The sequence below is a fragment of the Oncorhynchus clarkii genome, chromosome 29 (assembly GCF_045791955.1).
Source record: "Oncorhynchus clarkii lewisi isolate Uvic-CL-2024 chromosome 29, UVic_Ocla_1.0, whole genome shotgun sequence".
In the NCBI taxonomy this organism is placed as follows: domain Eukaryota; kingdom Metazoa; phylum Chordata; class Actinopteri; order Salmoniformes; family Salmonidae; genus Oncorhynchus; species Oncorhynchus clarkii.
Genome location: NC_092175.1, coordinates 45,642,899 through 45,667,528, shown reverse-complemented (window position 1 = coordinate 45,667,528; position 24,630 = coordinate 45,642,899). Strand labels below are relative to the sequence as shown.

At 44.3% G+C, this 24,630-nt stretch overlaps 1 protein-coding gene across 1 annotated transcript in view; it reads right to left on the bottom strand.

Annotated features, from left to right (window-relative positions):
* Nucleotides 1–5,157: 5,157 nt before the first annotated feature.
* LOC139388401 (thrombospondin type-1 domain-containing protein 1) overlaps nucleotides 5,158–24,630 on the bottom strand; it is a 66,759-nt gene continuing 47,286 nt past the window's right edge. Inside the window, exons 10-12 of the mRNA XM_071135039.1 lie at nucleotides 7,543–8,107; nucleotides 5,726–6,734; nucleotides 5,158–5,621 (exon numbers count right to left, since the gene is read on the bottom strand). Coding sequence (XP_070991140.1) covers nucleotides 5,982–6,734; nucleotides 7,543–8,107 — 1,318 coding nt within the window. The 3' untranslated portion in view covers nucleotides 5,158–5,621; nucleotides 5,726–5,981. The remainder of the gene's footprint in view (nucleotides 5,622–5,725; nucleotides 6,735–7,542; nucleotides 8,108–24,630) is intronic.

Here is a 24,630-nt window from a genome sequence, read left to right as displayed (position 1 = left end):
TGACATTTGACTCCCAGCATCATAATACGTATGTCATAAAAGATTACATTTAATTAATTAATTTATTTAACCAGGCAAGTCAGTTAAGAACAAATTATTATTTACAATGACGGCCTAGAAGGGGAACAGTGGGTTAAACTGCCTTGTTCAGGGGAACAGTGGGTTAAACTGCCTTGTTCAGGGGAACAGTGGGTTAAACTGCCTTGTTCAGGGGAACAGTGGGTTAACTGCCTTGTTCAGGGGAACAGTGGGTTAACTGCCTTGTTCTCAGGGGAACAGTGGGTTAAACTGCCTTGTTCAGGGGAACAGTGGGTTAAACTGCCTTGTTCAGGGGAACAGTGGGTTAACTGCCTTGTTCAGGGGAACAGTGGGTTAACTGCCTTGTTCAGGGGAACAGTGGGTTAACTGCCTTGTTCTCAGGGGAACAGTGGGTTAAACTGCCTTGTTCAGGGGAACAGTGGGTTAAACTGCCTTGTTCAGGGGAACAGTGGGTTAAACTGCCTTGTTCAGGGGAACAGTGGGTTAACTGCCTTGTTCAGGGGAACAGTGGGTTAACTGCCTTGTTCTAAGGGGAACAGTGGGTCACTGCCTTGTTCTCAGGGGAACAGTGGGTTAACTGCCTTGTTCTCAGGGGAACAGTGGTTAACTGCCTTGTTCAGGGGAACAGTGGGTTAACTGCCTTGTTCTCAGGGGAACAGTGGGTTAACTGCCTTGTTCAGGGGAACAGTGGGTTAAACTGCCTTGTTCAGGGGAACAGTGGGTTAACTGCCTTGTTCAGGGGAACAGTGGGTTAACTGCCTTGTTCTCAGGGGAACAGTGGGTCACTGCCTTGTTCAGGGGAACAGTGGGTTAACTGCCTTGTTCTCAGGGGAACAGTGGGTTAACTGCCTTGTTCAGGGGAACAGTGGGTTAAACTGCCTTGTTCTCAGGGGAACAGTGGGTTAACTGCCTTGTTCTCAGGGGAACAATGGGTTAAACTGCCTTGTTCTCAGGGGAACAGTGGGTTAAACTGCCTTGTTCTCAGGGGAAAAGTGGGTTAAACTGCCTTGTTCTCGGGGGAACAGTGGGTTAAACTGCCTTGTTCTCGGGGGAACAGCGGGTTAAACTGCCTTGTTCTCGGGGGAACAGTGGGTTAAACTGCCTTGTTCTCGGGGGAACAGTGGGTTAAACTGCCTTGTTCTCGTGGGAACAGTGGGTTAAACTGCCTTGTTCTCAGGGGAACAGTGGGTTAAACTGTCTTGTTCTCAGGGGAACAGTGGGTTAAACTGCCTTGTTCTCAGGGGAACAGTGGGTTAAACTGCCTTGTTCTCAGGGGAACAGTGGGTTAAACTGCCTTGTTCTCAGGGGAACAGTGGGTTAAACTGCCTTGTTCTCAGGGGAACAGTGGGTTAAACTGCCTTGTTCTCAGGGGAACAGTGGGTTAAACTGCCTTGTTCTCAGGGGAACAGTGGGTTAAACTGCCTTGTTCTCAGGGGAACAGTGGGTTAAACTGCCTTGTTCTCAGGGGAACAGTGGGTTAAACTGCCTTGTTCTCAGGGGAACAGTGGGTTAAACTGCCTTGTTCTCAGGGGGCAGAACAACAGATTTTTACCTTGTCAGCTCGGGGGATTCCATCTAGCAACCTTTCGGTTACTGGCCCAACCTGCCGCTCACAACTTGTCATGAAACACATTTAGACCTGTTGTGACACACATTGCATTATTTCATGTCTGGTTATAACACCGACATAAGTGTCAAAACCCACAGCAGTTGTTATTGTATGGCTGGTTATGACACCTACATAAAAGTGTCAAAGCCCACAAAACCGACCACACGAGGCAAAACATTCCATTACACCATAGCCTGTGTGTCAACAGTATGTTTATGTTATATAACATTTTCTGAAATTAACCATATTAAAATGATCATTGTAAAATGGGTCACACATTGGATGTCAGACATGCAGCTATCCCAGTGCTCTGTTTCTGATGACTGGGATGAATGTAGGAGCAGGACAAGACACCCTCTTATGTGACTGATGACTGATATAAGGACATGTACGTGATAGGCCTATCTGGCTTATATGATTATGATGGTCATAATGCTTCTTGGCATAACAAAGCAATTGTACGGTGTTGAAAATAGTTTTGCTGTGCTGACGTCATAGGTACGAGACGGAGCCGCTGTTAGCATGGCTGTGCTGAGGTCATTGGTACGAGACGGAGCCGCTGTTAGCATGGCTGTGCTGACGTCATGGGTACGAGACGGAGCCGCTGTTAGCATGGCTGTGCTGACGTCATGGGTACGAGACGGAGCCGCTGTTAGCATGGCTGTGCTGACGTCATGGGTACGAGACGGAGCCGCTGTTAGCACGGCTGTGCTGAGGGCATAGGTACGAGACGGAGCCGCTGTTAGCATGGCTGTGCTGACGTCATGGGTACGAGACGGAGCCGCTGTTAGCACGGCTGTGCTGAGGGCATAGGTACGAGACGGAGCCGCTGTTAGCATGGCTGTGCTGAGGTCATTGGTACGAGACGGAGCCGCTGTTAGCATGGCTGTGCTGACGTCATGGGTACGAGACGGAGCCGCTGTTAGCATGGCTGTGCTGACGTCATGGGTACGAGACGGAGCCGCTGTTAGCATGGCTGTGCTGACGTCATGGGTACGAGACGGAGCCGCTGTTAGCATGGCTGTGCTGAGGTCATGGGTACGAGACGGAGCCGCTGTTAGCATGGCTGTGCTGAGGTCATCGGTACGAGACGGAGCCGCTGTTAGCATGGCTGTGCTGAGGTCATGGGTACGAGACGGAGCCGCTGTTAGCATGGCTGTGCTGAGGTCATGGGTACGAGACGGAGCCGCTGTTAGCATGGCTGTGCTGAGGTCATCGGTACGAGACGGAGCCGCTGTTAGCATGGCTGTGCTGAGGTCATCGGTACGAGACGGAGCCGCTGTTAGCATGGCTGTGCTGAGGTCATAGGTACGAGACGGAGCCGCTGTTAGCATGGCTGTGCTGAGGTCATGGGTACGAGACGCACACCCTCGAGTGTACAATAGCTTTCCAACAAAGAATTACCAATTAAATAAAACACATTACTTTGATGAATTTAGTCATAGTCCCGACACATCTACGGTTGCTCTATGTTAGGTTGAGACGCGACCCAGTCGTTAAGTCTTTGTTCTGTATCTATGGACGCAACCCAGTCGTTCGTTCGAAATGTTTCGTTGCCAGCTTGCTTGCTAGCTAGCCAACTTCACAGCTAACACAATCGCTTTTATCCCTTTCTTGCTAGCTAGCCACGCAAAGGATTTACTGACGATACCAGACCAGGCCCAAATCCCCGTCATTCGCCGATACAGGGGACGCAGATCGGGGAGCCTTGTGAGAATGTGTTGGCGAGTGGGTAACCAACCAACGTGAAATCATTGAAGATTAAACTGGATGAGCTCCGTTCGGAACTATCCTACCACCCAGACATTAAAAACTGTAATTATCTTATGTTTCACTGAGTCGTGGCTGAATGACGACATGGGGATAACAAACAGCAGCCTCTGGTAAGACAAAGGGTGGTGGTCTGTGTCTGTGTGTGAATAACAGCTGGTGCACAAAATCGAATATTAAGGAAGTCTCGAGGTTTTGCTCGCCTGAGGTAGAGTACCTCGTGATAAGCTGTAGACCACACTATCTAGTGTGTGATCACATCAACACCATCATCCCAGCAAACCTAGACCCACTCCATTTTGCATACCGCCCAAACAGATCGACAGATAACTCAATCTCTATTGCACTCCACACTGCCCTTTCCCACCTGGACAAAAGGAACACCTAAGTGAGAATGCTGTTCATTGACTTCAGCTCAGCGTTCAACACCATAGTGCCCTCAAAGCTCATCACTAAGCTAAGGACCCTGGGATTAAACCCCTCCATCTTCAACTGGATCCTGGACTGCGTGACGGGCCATCCCCAGGTTGTAGGCAACAACACATTTGCTTCGCCGATCCTCAACATGGAGGCCCCTCAGGGGTGCATGCTTAGTCCCCTCCTGTACTCCCTGTTCACTCACGACTGCATGGCCAAACACCATCATTAAGTGTGCTGACGACACAATGGTGGTAGGCCTGATCACCGACAACGATGAGGAGGTCAGAGACCTGGCCAGTGTGGTGCCAGGACAAAAACCTCTCCCTCAACGTGATCAAGACAAAGGAGATGATCGTGGACTACAGGAAAAGGAGGACCGAACACGCCCGCATTCTCATCGACGGGGCTGCAGTGGAGCAGGTTGAGAGCTTCCAAGTTCCTTGGCGTCCACATCACCAACAAACTATTCTCAGATTCTCAAAAGGTTCCACAGCTGCACCACTGTGGAACTGGTTGCACCATCACGTGCATGTTGATTTTGTCCATCCACACCAGAAGCGATCAGGACACTCAAGTTGAAATATCAAAACAAACTCTGAACCAACTATATTAATTCGGGGACAGGTCGAAACACATGAAAATATTCATGGCAACTGCTCGGCCTCCGACCACAAGGCGCTACAGAGGGTAGTGCGTACGGCTCAGTACATCACTGGGACACCAAGCTTCCTGCCATCCAGGACCTCTATACCAGGCGGTGTCAGAGGAAGGCCTTAAAAATTACCAAAGAATAATTTTGCACGCCCAATTTTTCAGTTTTTGATTTGTTAAAAAAGTTTGAAATATCCAATAAATGTCATTCCACTTCATGATTGTGTCCCACTTGTTGTTGATTCTTCACAAAAAAATACAGTTTTATATCTTTATGTTTGAAGCCTGAAATGTGGCAAAAGGTCGCAAAGTTCAAGGGGGCCGAATACTTTCGCAAGGCACTGTAATTACAGATAGCCAGGGGCACGCTCCAACACTCAGACATAATTACAGATAGCCAGGGGGCACGCTCATACACTCAGACATAATTACAGATAGCCAGGGGCACGCTCCAACACTCAGACATAATTACAGATAGCCAGGGGCACGCTCCAACACTCAGACATAATTTACGAAAGATGCATTTGTGTTTAGTGAGTCCACCAGATCAGAGGCAGTAGGGATGACCAGGTGTTCTCTTGTGTGTGAATTGGACCATTTTCCTGTCCTGCTAAAGCGTTCCAAATGTAACAAGAACTTTTTGGGTATAAAAAGTACTTTTTTATTTTTAGGAATGTAGTGAAGTCAAAGTAAAAGTTGTCAAAAATATAAAAATTAATGTAAAGATACCCCAACTTTAAAGTACCTTGACTAACCTGTACCCCCCTGTATATAGCCTCGTTATTGTTACTTTTTAGAAAAGTATTATTGTTTTATTTTAAACTTTAAGTTTATTTAGTAAATATTTTCTTAACTCTTATTTTTATTATAACTGCATTGTTGGCTAAGGGCTTGTAAGTAAGCATTTCACGGTAAGGTATATGTGACAAATACAATTTGATTTGATGATAGTGTTACGATCATTATGATGAATGTTAGCTGAATTATGAAGTTATGTCAGCTGTTTTGACATGGTTATAACTGTGTCATAACGTGTTATAATGCTGGTGTCAAGCGTTACCCAAAGGGTTTTCAGTAAAAGAGTAAAAAAAAAAGGCTCAGTCATGTCTTTACAACTTCCTCCTCTCCTCTCCTCTCTTCCTCCTCCTCTTCTGGGCACCTTCCAGGCAACAAGACAGGTCCCCCTCTCCTCTCTTCCTCCTCCTCCTCTTCTGGGCACCTTCCAGGCAACAAGACAGGTCCCCCTATCCTCTCTTCCTCCTCCTCCTCTTCTGGGCACCTTCCAGGCAACAAGACAGGTTCTCATCTCTTCCTCCCCTGGGCACCTTCTAGACAACAAGACATGTTCTCCTATCCTCTCTTCCTCTTCTCCTCTTCCTCCACTGGGCACCTTCCAGGCAACAAGACGGCTCCTCCTCTCAACCCCTGCTTTTCTTTCCTCTCTTCAGTGTCCGTTAACCCTCTCCTCTCCTCCCCTCTAGGTGTGTACAGGTCAGAACTCATCCTCTCCCAGGTATAGCGAGGTCATATCTAGATCCAGCATGCATTGCTCTGCCTCAGTCAGTCCATAGGGGGAGTCTCCAGACAGAGGAAGAGACCTGCACCTCCCCTTCCTTTGTTCACTGGCAGACACGCTAAATGTGGAGCTGCGCTGCCTCTGCTGCTGTTGGTTATGGCGCCCCTGCTGGTCGGAGGCGGTGTTGCAAGACTGAGCTTCTCTCAGCTTCCTGGCCAGGATATTTCTCTGAATCGGGGAAGGGCCTCGACGGTTCCAGTTGTGTTCTGCCCGCTCTGCCCGGTCCGGGGTGAGGTAAGCAGGGCAGCCACGAGACCCCACCCCTGGTCCACCTATACCTGAAGTCCCACCTCTCTCTCCTCTATCTTCACCACCTTCTCTTCGATCACCAATCCCCCGCCTCTCCCTCTCCAGGGTGAGTTCAGTGTTGCTAAGCAGCTCAGATCCTAACATGGCCGCCGTTGTAGTGTTGGTCTCTGTGTGTTTAGGGTCAGAGATCAAGTAGGTGTTGTTGTTTTCAGCGTGTTTGGGTTTGTTACTGGAAAACAGAGGACATCCAGTCTCCACCCAGGGTCTTCTCCTGTCGTCCCCAGGCCAAAGGGGTCGCGGTTTGGGCCTGGCCCAGTCAGGGGTGCTCTGCTCTGGGATGGGATAGGCTGGGTTCTGGGTCTCCAAGGTTCCTCGGGTCCTACAGCTGCCCTCGGGGAGGGTCCTGGTGCGGGGACCCACCTGAATTAATTAATAGATGAATGTCTGAATTAATCATCAATTGTGCACTGTCATTTGAGTACAACAATACATACATTAAATATTATCAAGGAATAAAAACACAAAGCCTACTGACTTGTTTCCATTGTGGTCCAGGTTATTACCTTCCTGGTTGTTATTGATTATTACCTTCCTGGTTGTTATTGGTTATTACCTTCCTGGGTATTATTGGTTATTACCCTCCTGGGTATTATTGGTTATTACCTTCCTGGGTATTATTGGTTATTACCTTCCTGGTTATTATTGGTTATTACCTTCCTGGGTATTATTGGTTATTACCTTCCTGGTTGTTATTGGTTATTACCTTCCTGGTTATTATTGGTTATTACCTTCCTGGGTATTATTGGTTATTACCTTCCTGGGTATTATTGGTTATTACCTTCCTGGGTATTATTGGTTATTACCTTCCTGGCTGTTATTGGTTATTACCTTCCTGGTTGTTATTGGTTATTACCTTCCTGGTTATTACCTTCCTGGGTATTATTGGTTATTACCTTCCTGGTTGTTATTGGTTATTACCTTGCTGGGTATTATTGGTTATTACCTTCCTGGTTGTTATTGGTTATTACCTTCCTGGTTGTTATTGGTTATTACCTTCCTGGTTGTTATTGGTTATTACCTTGCTGGGTATTATTGGTTATTACCTTGCTGGGTATTATTGGTTATTACCTTCCTGGTTGTTACTGGTTATTACCTTGCTGGGTATTATTGGTTATTACCTTGCTGGTTGTTACTGGTTATTACTTTCCTGGTTGTTATTGGTTATTACCTGGGTCTGACTCCTCTCCCTGTGGGGGCGACATGGGGCTGCTGGAGGAGGTGGGGGCTTGGTGTCGTGAAAGCTGGATGTCCGTCTGCAGTTTGGGTTTTTCTGGTACGAGTTGGAGGGAACGCCTCCTCCACCCATCCCTCCTAACCCAGTCCTCTCCACCATCTCCACCCAGTCTGCCGTGCGGTCTCGTTGTTGGGAGCTCCCGCCACCTCCTCCCCTACCTTCTCTCATGTATCCGGCCACGGGAGGCCCCAGGACGAGCTCCACCCTGGGGCTCAGTCTGTCTGGCAGAGTAACCGAGCTGCGCTGTGGGACCCTGTGCTCGGGGAAAGGGGCGGTGATACGAAACCGGCTCAGATTAGAATCTTCTTCCTGGAGGTCCAGGGGGCTGGGGTTGGGGCCGAGCCCAGGGAGGGTGAACCCTGGCTGGGTAGGAGTGGAGGTGGGCGAGTCCTCCAGAAGAGTGTCGTGGACAGGGCTCTGTGAGACGTGATAGAGCTGGGTGGCTTCCTTTAAACCTCTCTTCTTCATCTCTTTTAACTGCTGCTGGGCCAGACGATACCTGGATAGAATACAGTCATATAGTTAACCCTAAAGCTGCTGATGAACCAGACGATACCTGGAGAATACAGTCATATAGTTAACCCTCCAGCTGCTGCTGAACCAGACGATACCTGGATAGAATACAGTCATATAGTTAACCCTACAGCTACTGATGAACCAGACGATACCTGGATAGAATACAGTCATATAGTTAACCCTACAGCTGCTGATGAACCAGACGATACCTGGACAGAATACAGTCATATAGTTAACCCTACAGCTACTGATGAACCAGACGATACCTGGATAGAATACAGTCATATAGTTAACCCTACAGCTGCTGATGAACCAGACGATACCTGGAGAATACAGTCATATAGTTAACCCTACAGCTGCTGATGAACCAGACGGTACCTGGAGAATACAGTCATATAGTTAACCCTACAGCTGCTGATGAACCAGACGGTACCTGGAGAATACAGTCATATAGTTAACCCTACAGCTGCTGATGAACCAGACTATACCTGGACAGAATACAGTCATATAGTTAACCCTACAGCTGCTGATGAACCAGACGATACCGCAGTCATATAGTCAGAAGGTTATTATTTCAATTGATCAGCAGTTTTAAAATGTGTTGATGAATCCAAGCGAGAGAATGAATAGGTTTATTAGTGCGCTTGTTTCAGCAAACATGCTGACTAGCCCGTCCGTGTGCTCCATCGCGCGCATGTTGATTTTGTCCTGGACACGCAGGTTGAAGTATCAAAACAAAGTCTGAACAAACTGTTTTCATTTGGGGACAGGTCGAAACACATGAAACACTCATGGTAATTTAGCTAGCTAGCTTGATGTTGCTAGGTAATTTGTCCTATCTAGCTAGCTTGCTGTTGCTAGGTAATTTGTCCTATCTAGCTAGCTTGCTGTTGCTAGGTAATTTGTCCTATCTAGCTAGCTTGCTGTTGCTAGGTAATTTGTCCTATTTAGCTAGCTTGCTGTTGCTAGGTAATTTGTCCTGGGATATAAACATTGGGTTGTTATTTTACCTGAAATGCTTTTTTTCCTGGATCTTTGTAGAATTTTGAGTCGCACAGAATCGTGTGTTCTCTACGATAATGAATCCACAGATGAAAGGGGAGGTTAATCTCTCCTTCAGTCTTCTGTGGACTTTTTATGGCAGTTGGCAACCAACTTTAAGGTGCATTATCACCACCAACCGGACTAGAGTTTGGACCTCAGTTCAGCTTTTAAATCACCCACGTGGGTATGTGCTCCTAACAACCAATGAGGAAATGGGAGAGGCGCGACTTGCAACACGTCAAGTGCTACAGGAACAAAGTTCTATTTTGGCGCCTGGCTTCGCAGATGCTTGACGACGCTCGCCCAGTTTGGATAAAATGATTGAAAAAAACGTGTATATTTATTATGCAACATTCACACACTTAACGCAAGTGGTGTGGTCAGCCTCTACCCCTAGTTATTCCCCGTACTTCAGCATCTACCACTAATTAGTCCCCGTACTTCAGCTAGAACACTACAGTTATTCCCTGTACTTCAGCTAGAACACTACAGTTATTCCCCATACTTCAGCTAGAACACTACAGTTATTCCCCATACTTCAGCTAGAACACTACAGTTATTCCCCATACTTCAGCTAGAACACTACAGTTATTCCCCGTACTTCAGCATCTAACCCTACAGTTATTCCCCGTACTTCAGCTAGAACACTACAGTTATTCCCCATACTTCAGCTAGAACACTACAGTTATTCCCAGTACTTCAGCATCTAACCCTACAGTTATTCCCAGTACTTCAGCATCTACCCCTACAGTTATTCCCCATACTTCAGCTAGAACACTACAGTTATTCCCTGTACTTCTGACGCAGAACACTACAGTTATTCCCCATACTTCAGCTAGAACACTAGAGTTATTCCCCGTACTTCTGACTCAGAACACTACAGTTACTCCCCGTACTTCAGCTAGAACACTACAGTTATTCCCTGTACTTCAGAATCTAACCCTACAGTTATTCCCCGTACTTCAGCTAGAACACTACAGTTATTCCCCGTACTTCAGCTAGAACACTACAGTTATTCCCCATACTTCAGCTAGAACACTACAGTTATTCCCCATACTTCAGCTAGAACACTACAGTTATTCCCCGTACTTCAGCTAGAACACTACAGTTATTCCCTGTACTTCAGCTAGAACACTACAGTTATTCCCCGTACTTCAGCTAGAACACTACAGTTATTCCCCGTACTTCAGCTAGAACACTACAGTTATTCCCCGTACTTCAGCTAGAACACTACAGTTACTCCCTGTACTTCAGGTAGAACACTACAGTTATTCCCTGTACTTCAGCATCTAACCCTACAGTTATTCCCCGTACTTCAGCTAGAACACTACAGTTATTCCCCATACTTCAGCTAGAACACTACAGTTATTCCATGTACTTCTGACGCAGAACACTACAGTTATTCCCCATACTTCAGCTAGAACACTACAGTTATTCCCCATACTTCAGCTAGAACACTACAGTTATTCCCCATACTTCAGCTAGAACACTACAGTTATTCCCAGTACTTCAGCTAGAACACTACAGTAATTCCCCATACTTCAGCTAGAACACTACAGTTATTCCCCATACTTCAGCTAGAACACTACAGTTATTCCCCATACTTCAGCTAGAACACTACAGTTATTCCCCGTACTTCAGCATCTAACCCTACAGTTATTCCCCGTACTTCAGCTAGAACACTACAGTTATTCCCCATACTTCAGCTAGAACACTACAGTTATTCCCAGTACTTCAGCATCTAACCCTACAGTTATTCCCAGTACTTCAGCATCTACCCCTACAGTTATTCCCCATACTTCAGCTAGAACACTACAGTTATTCCCTGTACTTCTGACGCAGAACACTACAGTTATTCCCCATACTTCAGCTAGAACACTACAGTTATTCCCCGTACTTCTGACTCAGAACACTACAGTTACTCCCCGTACCTCAGCTAGAACACTACAGTTATTCCCTGTACTTCAGCATCTAACCCTACAGTTATTCCCCGTACTTCAGCTAGAACACTACAGTTATTGCCCATACTTCAGCTAGAACACTACAGTTATTCCCCATACTTCAGCTAGAACACTACAGTTATTCCCCATACTTCAGCTAGAACACTACAGTTATTCCCCGTACTTCAGCTAGAACACTACAGTTATTCCCTGTACTTCAGCTAGAACACTACAGTTATTCCCTGTACTTCAGCATCTAACCCTACAGTTATTCCCCGTACTTCAGCTAGAACACTACAGTTATTCCCCGTACTTCAGCTAGAACACTACAGTTATTCCCCGTACTTCAGCTAGAACACTACAGTTATTCCCCATACTTCAGCTAGAACACTACAGTTATTCCCCGTACTTCAGCTAGAACACTACAGTTATTCCCCATACTTCAGCTAGAACACTACAGTTATTCCCCATACTTCAGCTAGAACACTACAGTTATTCCCCGTACTTCTGACTCAGAACACTACAGTTATTCCCCATACTTCAGCTAGAACACTACAGTTATTCCCCGTACTTCAGCTAGAACACTACAGTAATTCCCTGTACTTCAGCTAGAACACTACAGTTATTCCCTCTACTTCAGCATCGAACCCTACAGTTATTCCCCGTACTTCAGCTAGAACACTACAGTTATTCCCCATACTTCAGCTAGAACACTACAGTTATTCCCCGTACTTCAGATAGAACACTACAGTTATTCCCCATACTTCAGCTAGAACACTACAGTTATTCCCCATACTTCAGCTAGAACACTACAGTTATTCCCCATACTTCAGCTAGAACACTACAGTTATTCCCCATACTTCTGACTCAGAACACTACAGTTATTCCCCATACTTCAGCTAGAACACTACAGTTATTCCCCATACTTCAGCTAGAACACTACAGTTATTCCCCATACTTCAGCTAGAACACTACAGTTATTCCCAGTACTTCAGCTAGAACACTACAGTAATTCCCCATACTTCAGCTAGAACACTACAGTTATTCCCCATACTTCAGCTAGAACACTACAGTTATTCCCCATACTTCAGCTAGAACACTACAGTTATTCCCCGTACTTCAGCATCTAACCCTACAGTTATTCCCCGTACTTCAGCTAGAACACTACAGTTATTCCCCATACTTCAGCTAGAACACTACAGTTATTACCAGTACTTCAGCATCTAACCCTACAGTTATTCCCAGTACTTCAGCATCTACCCCTACAGTTATTCCCCATACTTCAGCTAGAACACTACAGTTATTCCCTGTACTTCTGACGCAGAACACTACAGTTATTCCCCATACTTCAGCTAGAACACTACAGTTATTCCCCGTACTTCTGACTCAGAACACTACAGTTACTCCCCGTACCTCAGCTAGAACACTACAGTTATTCCCTGTACTTCAGCATCTAACCCTACAGTTATTCCCCGTACTTCAGCTAGAACACTACAGTTATTGCCCATACTTCAGCTAGAACACTACAGTTATTCCCCATACTTCAGCTAGAACACTACAGTTATTCCCCATACTTCAGCTAGAACACTACAGTTATTCCCCGTACTTCAGCTAGAACACTACAGTTATTCCCTGTACTTCAGCTAGAACACTACAGTTATTCCCTGTACTTCAGCATCTAACCCTACAGTTATTCCCCGTACTTCAGCTAGAACACTACAGTTATTCCCCGTACTTCAGCTAGAACACTACAGTTATTCCCCGTACTTCAGCTAGAACACTACAGTTATTCCCCATACTTCAGCTAGAACACTACAGTTATTCCCCGTACTTCAGCTAGAACACTACAGTTATTCCCCATACTTCAGCTAGAACACTACAGTTATTCCCCATACTTCAGCTAGAACACTACAGTTATTCCCCGTACTTCTGACTCAGAACACTACAGTTATTCCCCATACTTCAGCTAGAACACTACAGTTATTCCCCGTACTTCAGCTAGAACACTACAGTAATTCCCTGTACTTCAGCTAGAACACTACAGTTATTCCCTCTACTTCAGCATCGAACCCTACAGTTATTCCCCGTACTTCAGCTAGAACACTACAGTTATTCCCCATACTTCAGCTAGAACACTACAGTTATTCCCCGTACTTCAGATAGAACACTACAGTTATTCCCCATACTTCAGCTAGAACACTACAGTTATTCCCCATACTTCAGCTAGAACACTACAGTTATTCCCCATACTTCTGACTCAGAACACTACAGTTATTCCCCATACTTCAGCTAGAACACTACAGTTATTCCCCATACTTCAGCTAGAACACTACAGTTATTCCCCATACTTCAGCTAGAACACTACAGTTATTCCCCATACTTCAGCTAGAACACTACAGTTATTCCCCATACTTCAGCTAGAACACTACAGTTATTCCCCGTACTTCAGCATCTAACCCTACAGTTATTCCCCGTACTTCAGCTAGAACACTACAGTTATTCCCCGTACTTCAGCTAGAACACTACAGTTATTCCCAGTACTTCAGCATCTAACCCTACAGTTATTCCCAGTACTTCAGCATCTACCCCTACAGTTATTCCCCATACTTCAGCTAGAACACTACAGTTATTCCCTGTACTTCTGACGCAGAACACTACAGTTACTCCCCGTACTTCAGCTAGAACACTACAGTTATTCCCTGTACTTCAGAATCTAACCCTACAGTTATTCCCCGTACTTCAGCTAGAACACTACAGTTATTCCCCGTACTTCAGCTAGAACACTACAGTTATTCCCCATACTTCAGCTAGAACACTACAGTTATTCCCCATACTTCAGCTAGAACACTACAGTTATTCCACGTACTTCAGCTAGAACACTACAGTTATTCCCTGTACTTCAGCTAGAACACTACAGTTATTCCCCGTACTTCAGCTAGAACACTACAGTTATTCCCCGTACTTCAGCTAGAACACTACAGTTATTCCCCGTACTTCAGCTAGAACACTACAGTTACTCCCTGTACTTCAGCTAGAACACTACAGTTATTCCCTGTACTTCAGCATCTAACCCTACAGTTATTCCCCGTACTTCAGCTAGAATACTACAGTTATTCCCCATACTTCAGCTAGAACACTACAGTAATTCCCTGTACTTCAGCTAGAACACTACAGTTATTCCCTGTACTTCAGCATCGAACCCTACAGTTATTCCCCGTACTTCAGCTAGAACACTACAGTTATTCCCCATACTTCAGCTAGAACACTACAGTTATTCCCCGTACTTCAGCTAGAACACTACAGTTATTCCCCATACTTCAGCTAGAACACTACAGTTATTCCCCATACTTCAGCTAGAACACTACAGTTATTCCCCATACTTCAGCTAGAACACTACAGTTATTCCCCATACTTCTGACTAGGAACACTACAGTTATTCCCCATACTTCAGCTAGAACACTACAGTTATTCCCCATACTTCAGCTAGAACACTACAGTTATTCCCCGTACTTCAGCTAGAACACTACAGTTATTCCCCATACTTCAGCTAGAACACTACAGTTATTCCCCATACTTCAGCTAGAACACTACAGTTATTCCCCGTACTTCAGCATCTAACCCTACAGTTATTCCCCGTACTTCAGCTAGAACACTACAGTTATTCCCCGTACTTCAGCTAGAACACTACAGTTATTCCCCATACTTCAGCTAGAACACTACAGTTATTCCCCATACTTCAGCTAGAACACTACAGTTATTCCCCATACTTCAGCTAGAACACTACAGTTACTCCCCGTACTTCAGCTAGAACACTACAGTTATTCCCCGAACTTCTGACTCAGAACACTAGTTATTCCCCGTACTTCAGCATCTAACCCTATAGTTATTCCCCGTACTTCAGCTAGAACACTACAGTTATTCCCCATAATTCTGACTCAGAACACTACAGTTATTCCCCATACTTCTGACTCAGAACACTACAGTTATTCCCCATACTTCTGACTCAGAACACTACAGTTATTCCCCATACTTCTGACTCAGAACACTACAGTTATTCCCCATACTTCTGACTCAGAAACTACAGTTATTCCCCATACTTCTGACTCAGACCACTACAGTTATTCCCCTTACTTCTGACTCAGGACACTACAGTTATTCCCCTTACTTCTGACTCAGACGACTACAGTTATTCCCTGTACTTCAGCTAGAACACTACAGTTATTCCCTGTACTTCAGCATCTAACCCTACAGTTATTCCCCATACTTCAGCTAGAACACTACAGTTATTCCCCGTACTTCAGCATCTAACCCTACAGTTATTCCCCATACTTCAGCTAGAACACTACAGTTATTCCCCGTACTTCAGCTAGAACACTACAGTTATTCCCCATACTTCAGCTAGAACACTACAGTTATTCCCCATACTTCAGCTAGAACACTACAGTTATTCCCCGTACTTCAGCTAGAACACTACAGTTATTCCCCATACTTCAGCTAGAACACTACAGTTATTCCCCATACTTCAGCTAGAACACTACAGTTATTCCCCGTACTTCAGCATCTAACCCTACAGTTATTCCCCGTACTTCAGCTAGAACACTACAGTTATTCCCCGTACTTCAGCTAGAACACTACAGTTATTCCCCATACTTCAGCTAGAACACTACAGTTATTCCCCATACTTCAGCTAGAACACTACAGTTATTCCCCATACTTCAGCTAGAACACTACAGTTACTCCCCGTACTTCAGCTAGAACACTACAGTTATTCCCCGAACTTCTGACTCAGAACACTAGTTATTCCCCGTACTTCAGCATCTAACCCTACAGTTATTCCCCGTACTTCAGCTAGAACACTACAGTTATTCCCCATACTTCTGACTCAGAACACTACAGTTATTCCCCATACTTCTGACTCAGAATACTACAGTTATTCCCCATACTTCTGACTCAGAACACTACAGTTATTCCCCATACTTCTGACTCAGAACACTACAGTTATTCCCCATACTTCTGACTCAGACCACTACAGTTATTCCCCATACTTCTGACTCAGAACACTACAGTTATTCCCCATACTTCTGACTCAGAACACTACAGTTATTCCCCATACTTCTGACTCAGAACACTACAGTTATTCCCCATACTTCTGACTCAGACCACTACAGTTATTCCCCTTACTTCTGACTCAGGACACTACAGTTATTCCCCTTACTTCTGACTCAGACCACTACAGTTATTCCCCATACTTCAGCTAGAACACTACAGTTATTCCCCATACTTCTGACTCAGAACACTACAGTTATTCCCCATACTTCTGACTCAGACCACTACAGTTATTCCCCTTACTTCTGACTCAGGACACTACAGTTATTCCCCTTACTTCTGACTCAGACCACTACAGTTATTCCCCATACTTCAGCTAGAACACTACAGTTATTCCCCGTACTTCAGCTAGAACACTACAGTTATTCCCCGTACTTCAGCTAGAACACTACATTTATTCCCCATACTTCAGCTAGAACACTACAGTTATTCCCCATACTTCAGCTAGAACACTACAGTTATTCCCCGTACTTCAGCATCTAACCCTACAGTTATTCCCCGTACTTCAGCTAGAACACTACAGTTATTCCCCGTACTTCAGCTAGAACACTACAGTTATTCCCCATACTTCAGCTAGAACACTACAGTTATTCCCCATACTTCAGCTAGAACACTACAGTTATTCCCCATACTTCAGCTAGAACACTACAGTTACTCCCCGTACTTCAGCTAGAACACTACAGTTATTCCCCGAACTTCTGACTCAGAACACTAGTTATTCCCCGTACTTCAGCATCTAACCCTACAGTTATTCCCCGTACTTCAGCTAGAACACTACAGTTATTCCCCATACTTCTGACTCAGAACACTACAGTTATTCCCCATACTTCTGACTCAGAATACTACAGTTATTCCCCATACTTCTGACTCAGAACACTACAGTTATTCCCCATACTTCTGACTCAGAACACTACAGTTATTCCCCATACTTCTGACTCAGACCACTACAGTTATTCCCCTTACTTCTGACTCAGAACACTACAGTTATTCCCCATACTTCTGACTCAGAACACTACAGTTATTCCCCATACTTCTGACTCAGAACACTACAGTTATTCCCCATACTTCTGACTCAGACCACTACAGTTATTCCCCTTACTTCTGACTCAGGACACTACAGTTATTCCCCTTACTTCTGACTCAGACCACTACAGTTATTCCCCATACTTCAGCTAGAACACTACAGTTATTCCCCATACTTCTGACTCAGAACACTACAGTTATTCCCCATACTTCTGACTCAGACCACTACAGTTATTCCCCTTACTTCTGACTCAGGACACTACAGTTATTCCCCTTACTTCTGACTCAGACCACTATAGTTATTCCCCATACTTCAGCTAGAACACTACAGTTATTCCCCGTACTTCAGCTAGAACACTACAGTTATTCCCTGTACTTCAGCTAGAACACTACAGTTATTCCCTGTACTTCAGCATCTAACCCTACAGTTATTCCCCGTACTTCAGCTAGAACACTACAGTTATTCCCCGTACTTCAGCTAGAACACTACAGTTATTCCCCGTACTTCAGCTAGAACACTACAGTTATTCCCCATACTTCAGCTAGAACACTACAGTTATTCCCTGTACTTCAGCATCTAACCCTACAGTTATTCCCCGTACTTCAGCTAGAACACTACAGTTATTCCCCATACTTCAGCTAGAACACTACAGTTATTCCCCGTACTTCAGCTAGAACACTACAGTTATTCCCCATACTTCAGCTAGAACACTACAGTTATTCCCCATACTTCAGCTAGAACACTACAGTTATTCCCCGTACTTCAGCATCTAACCCTACAGTTATTCCCCGTACTTCAGCTAGAACACTACAGTTATTCCCTGTACTTCTGACTCAGAACACTACAGTTATTCCCTGTACTTCTGACTCAGAACACTACAGTTATTCCCCTTACTTCTGACTCAGAACACTACAGTTATTCCCCATACTTCTGACTTAGAACACTACAGTTATTCCCCATACTTCTGACTCAGAACACTACAGTTATTCCCCATACTTCTGACTCAGAACACTACAGTTATTCCCCATACTTCTGACTCAGAAACTACAGTTATTCCCCATACTTCTGACTCAGACCACTACAGTTATTCCCCTTACTTCTGACTCAGGACACTACAGTTATTCCCCTTACTTCTGACTCAGACGACTACAGTTATTCCCCATACTTCAGCTAGAACACTACAGTTATTCCCTGTACTTCAGCTAGAACACTACAGTTATTCCCTGTACTTCAGCTAGAACACTACAGTTATTCCCTGTACTTCAGCATCTAACCCTACAGTTATTCCCCGTACTTCAGCTAGAACACTACAGTTATTCCCCATACTTCAGCTAGAACACTACAGTTATTCCCCGTACTTCAGCTAGAACACTACAGTTATTCCCCATACTTCAGCTAGAACACTACAGTTATTCCCCATACTTCAGCTAGAACACTACAGTTATTCCCCGTACTTCAGCTAGAACACTACAGTTATTCCCCATACTTCAGCTAGAACACTACAGTTATTCCCCATACTTCAGCTAGAACACTACAGTTATTCCCCGTACTTCAGCATCTAACCCTACAGTTATTCCCCGTACTTCAGCTAGAACACTACAGTTATTCCCCGTACTTCAGCTAGAACACTACAGTTATTCCCCATACTTCAGCTAGAACACTACAGTTATTCCCCATACTTCAGCTAGAACACTACAGTTATTCCCCATACTTCAGCTAGAACACTACAGTTACTCCCCGTACTTCAGCTAGAACACTACAGTTATTCCCCGAACTTCTGACTCAGAACACTAGTTATTCCCCGTACTTCAGCATCTAACCCTACAGTTATTCCCCGTACTTCAGCTAGAACACTACAGTTATTCCCCATACTTCTGACTCAGAACACTACAGTTATTCCCCATACTTCTGACTCAGAATACTACAGTTATTCCCCATACTTCTGATTCAGAACACTACAGTTATTCCCCATACTTCTGACTCAGAACACTACAGTTATTCCCCATACTTCTGACTCAGACCACTACAGTTATTCCCCTTACTTCTGACTCAGAACACTACAGTTATTCCCCATACTTCTGACTCAGAACACTACAGTTATTCCCCATACTTCTGACTCAGAACACTACAGTTATTCCCCATACTTCTGACTCAGAACACTACAGTTATTCCCCATACTTCTGACTCAGACCACTACAGTTATTCCCCTTACTTCTGACTCAGGACACTACAGTTATTCCCCTTACTTCTGACTCAGACCACTACAGTTATTCCCCATACTTCAGCTAGAACACTACAGTTATTCCCCATACTTCTGACTCAGACCACTACAGTTATTCCCCTTACTTCTGACTCAGGACACTACAGTTATTCCCCTTACTTCTGACTCAGACCACTACAGTTATTCCCCATACTTCAGCTAGAACACTACAGTTATTCCCCGTACTTCAGCTAGAACACTACAGTTATTCCCTGTACTTCAGCTAGAACACTACAGTTATTCCCTGTACTTCAGCATCTAACCCTACAGTTATTCCCCGTACTTCAGCTAGAACACTACAGTTATTCCCCGTACTTCAGCTAGAACACTACAGTTATTCCCCGTACTTCAGCTAGAACACTACAGTTATTCCCCATACTTCAGCTAGAACACTACAGTTATTCCCTGTACTTCAGCATCTAACCCTACAGTTATTCCCCGTACTTCAGCTAGAACACTACAGTTATTCCCCATACTTCAGCTAGAACACTACAGTTATTCCCCGTACTTCAGCTAGAACACTACAGTTATTCCCCATACTTCAGCTAGAACACTACAGTTATTCCCCATACTTCAGCTAGAACACTACAGTTATTCCCCGTACTTCAGCATCTAACCCTACAGTTATTCCCCGTACTTCAGCTAGAACACTACAGTTATTCCCCGTACTTCAGCTAGAACACTACAGTTATTCCCCATACTTCAGCTAGAACACTACAGTTATTCCCCATACTTCAGCTAGAACACTACAGTTATTCCCCATACTTCAGCTAGAACACTACAGTTACTCCCCGTACTTCAGCTAGAACACTACAGTTATTCCCCATACTTCTGACTCAGACCACTACAGTTATTCCCTGTACTTCTGACTCAGACCACTACAGTTATTCCCTGTACTTCTGACTCAGAACACTACAGTTATTCCCCTTACTTCTGACTCAGAACACTACAGTTATTCCCTGTACTTCTGACTTAGAACACTACAGTTATTCCCCATACTTCTGACTCAGACCACTACAGTTATTCCCCATACTTCTGACTCAGAACACTACAGTTATTCCCTGTACTTCTGACTCAGAACACTACAGTTATTCCCCATACTTCTGACTCAGAACACTACAGTTATTCCCTGTACTTCTGACTCAGACCACTACAGTTATTCCCTGTACTTCTGATTCAGAACACTACAGTTATTCCCTGTACTTCTGACTCAGACCACTACAGTTATTCCCTGTACTTCTGATTCAAAACACTACAGTTATTCCCCATACTTCTGACTCAGAACACTACAGTTATTCCCTGTACTTCTGACTCAGACCACTACAGTTATTCCCTGTACTTCGGATTCAGAACACTACAGTTATTCCCTGTACTTCTGACTCAGAACACTACAGTTATTCCCCATACTTCTGACTCAGAACACTACAGTTATTCCCTGTACTTCTGACTCAGAACACTACAGTTATTCCCTGTACTTCTGACTCAGACCACTACAGTTATTCCCCTTACTTCTGACTCAGGACACTACAGGTATTCCCCTTACTTCTGACTCAGACCACTACAGTTATTCCCCATACTTCTGACTCAGACCACTACAGTTATTCCCTGTACTTCTGACTCAGAACACTACAGTTATTCCCTGTACTTCTGACTCAGAACACTACAGTTATTCCCTGTACTTCTGACTCAGACCACTACAGTTATTCCCCATACTTCTGACTCAGAACACTACAGTTATTCCCTGTACTTCTGACTCAGAACACTACAGTTATTCCCCATACTTCTGACTCAGAACACTACAGTAATTCCCTGTACTTCTGACTCAGAACACTACAGTTATTCCCCATACTTCTGACTCAGACCACTACAGTTATTCCCTGTACTTCTGACTCAGAACACTACAGTTATTCCCTGTACTTCTGACTCAGAACACTACAGTTATTCCCCTTACTTCTGACTCAGAACACTACAGTTATTCCCCATACTTCTGACTTAGAACACTACAGTTATTCCCCATACTTCTGACTCAGACCACTACAGTTATTCCCCATACTTCTGACTCAGAACACTACAGTTATTCCCTGTACTTCTGACTCAGAACACTACAGTTATTCCCCATACTTCTGACTCAGACCACTACAGTTATTCCCCATACTTCTGACTCAGAACACTACAGTTATTCCCTGTCCTTCTGACTCAGAACACTACAGTTATTCCCTGTACTTCTGACTCAGACCACTACAGTTATTCCCTGTACTTCTGATTCAGAACACTACAGTTATTCCCTGTACTTCTGACTCAGACCACTACAGTTATTCCCTGTACTTCTGACTCAGAACACTACAGTTATTCCCTGTACTTCTGACGCAGAACACTACAGTTATTCCCCATACTTCAGCTAGAACACTACAGTTATTCCCCATACTTCAGCTAGAACACTACAGTTATTCCCCATACTTCAGCTAGAACACTACAGTTATTCCCAGTACTTCAGCATCTAACACTACAGTTATTCCCCATACTTCAGCTAGAACACTACAGTTATTCCCAGTACTTCAGCTAGAACACTACAGTAATTCCCCATACTTCAGCTAGAACACTACAGTTATTCCCCATACTTCAGCTAGAACACTACAGTTATTCCCCATACTTCAGCTAGAACACTACAGTTATTCCCCGTACTTCAGCATCTAACCCTACAGTTATTCCCCGTACTTCAGCTAGAACACTACAGTTATTCCCCATACTTCAGCTAGAACACTACAGTTATTCCCAGTACTTCAGCATCTAACCCTACAGTTATTCCCAGTACTTCAGCATCTACCCCTACAGTTATTCCCCATACTTCAGCTAGAACACTACAGTTATTCCCTGTACTTCTGACGCAGAACACTACAGTTATTCCCCATACTTCAGCTAGAACACTACAGTTATTCCCCGTACTTCTGACTCAGAACACTACAGTTACTCCCCGTACCTCAGCTAGAACACTACAGTTATTCCCTGTACTTCAGCATCTAACCCTACAGTTATTCCCCGTACTTCAGCTAGAACACTACAGTTATTCCCCATACTTCAGCTAGAACACTACAGTTATTCCCCATACTTCAGCTAGAACACTACAGTTATTCCCCATACTTCAGCTAGAACACTACAGTTATTCCCCGTACTTCAGCTAGAACACTACAGTTATTCCCTGTACTTCAGCTAGAACACTACAGTTATTCCCTGTACTTCAGCATCTAACCCTACAGTTATTCCCCGTACTTCAGCTAGAACACTACAGTTATTCCCCGTACTTCAGCTAGAACACTACAGTTATTCCCCGTACTTCAGCTAGAACACTACAGTTATTCCCCATACTTCAGCTAGAACACTACAGTTATTCCCCGTACTTCAGCTAGAACACTACAGTTATTCCCCATACTTCAGCTAGAACACTACAGTTATTCCCCATACTTCAGCTAGAACACTACAGTTATTCCCCGTACTTCTGACTCAGAACACTACAGTTATTCCCCATACTTCAGCTAGAACACTACAGTTATTCCCCGTACTTCAGCTAGAACACTACAGTAATTCCCTGTACTTCAGCTAGAACACTACAGTTATTCCCTCTACTTCAGCATCGAACCCTACAGTTATTCCCCGTACTTCAGCTAGAACACTACAGTTATTCCCCATACTTCAGCTAGAACACTACAGTTATTCCCCGTACTTCAGCTAGAACACTACAGTTATTCCCCATACTTCAGCTAGAACACTACAGTTATTCCCCATACTTCAGCTAGAACACTACAGTTATTCCCCATACTTCAGCTAGAACACTACAGTTATTCCCCATACTTCTGACTCAGAACTCTACAGTTATTCCCCATACTTCAGCTAGAACACTACAGTTATTCCCCATACTTCAGCTAGAACACTACAGTTATTCCCCGTACTTCAGCTAGAACACTACAGTTATTCCCCATACTTCAGCTAGAACACTACAGTTATTCCCCATACTTCAGCTAGAACACTACAGTTATTCCCCGTACTTCAGCATCTAACCCTACAGTTATTCCCCGTACTTCAGCTAGAACACTACAGTTATTCCCCGTACTTCAGCTAGAACACTACAGTTATTCCCAGTACTTCAGCATCTAACCCTACAGTTATTCCCAGTACTTCAGCATCTACCCCTACAGTTATTCCCCATACTTCAGCTAGAACACTACAGTTATTCCCCATACTTCTGACGCAGAACACTACAGTTATTCCCCGTACTTCTGACTCAGAACACTACAGTTACTCCCCGTACTTCAGCTAGAACACTACAGTTATTCCCTGTACTTCAGAATCTAACCCTACAGTTATTCCCCGTACTTCAGCTAGAACACTACAGTTATTCCCCGTACTTCAGCTAGAACACTACAGTTATTCCCCATACTTCAGCTAGAACACTACAGTTATTCCCCATACTTCAGCTAGAACACTACAGTTATTCCCCGTACTTCAGCTAGAACACTACAGTTATTCCCTGTACTTCAGCTAGAACACTACAGTTATTCCCCGTACTTCAGCTAGAACACTACAGTTATTCCCCGTACTTCAGCTAGAACACTACAATTACTCCCTGTACTTCAGCTAGAACACTACAGTTATTCCCTGTACTTCAGCATCTAACCCTACAGTTATTCCCCGTATTTCAGCTAGAATACTACAGTTATTCCCCATACTTCAGCTAGAACACTACAGTTATTCCCCATACTTCAGCTAGAACACTACAGTTATTCCCCGTACTTCAGCTAGAACACTACAGTTATTCCCTGTACTTCAGCTAGAACACTACAGTTATTCCCCGTACTTCAGCTAGAACACTACAGTTATTCCCCGTACTTCAGCTAGAACACTACAGTTACTCCCTGTACTTCAGCTAGAACACTACAGTTATTCCCTGTACTTCAGCATCTAACCCTACAGTTATTCCCCGTACTTCAGCTAGAATACTACAGTTATTCCCCATACTTCAGCTAGAACACTACAGTAATTCCCTGTACTTCAGCTAGAACACTACAGTTATTCCCTGTACTTCAGCATCGAACCCTACAGTTATTCCCCGTACTTCAGCTAGAACACTACAGTTATTC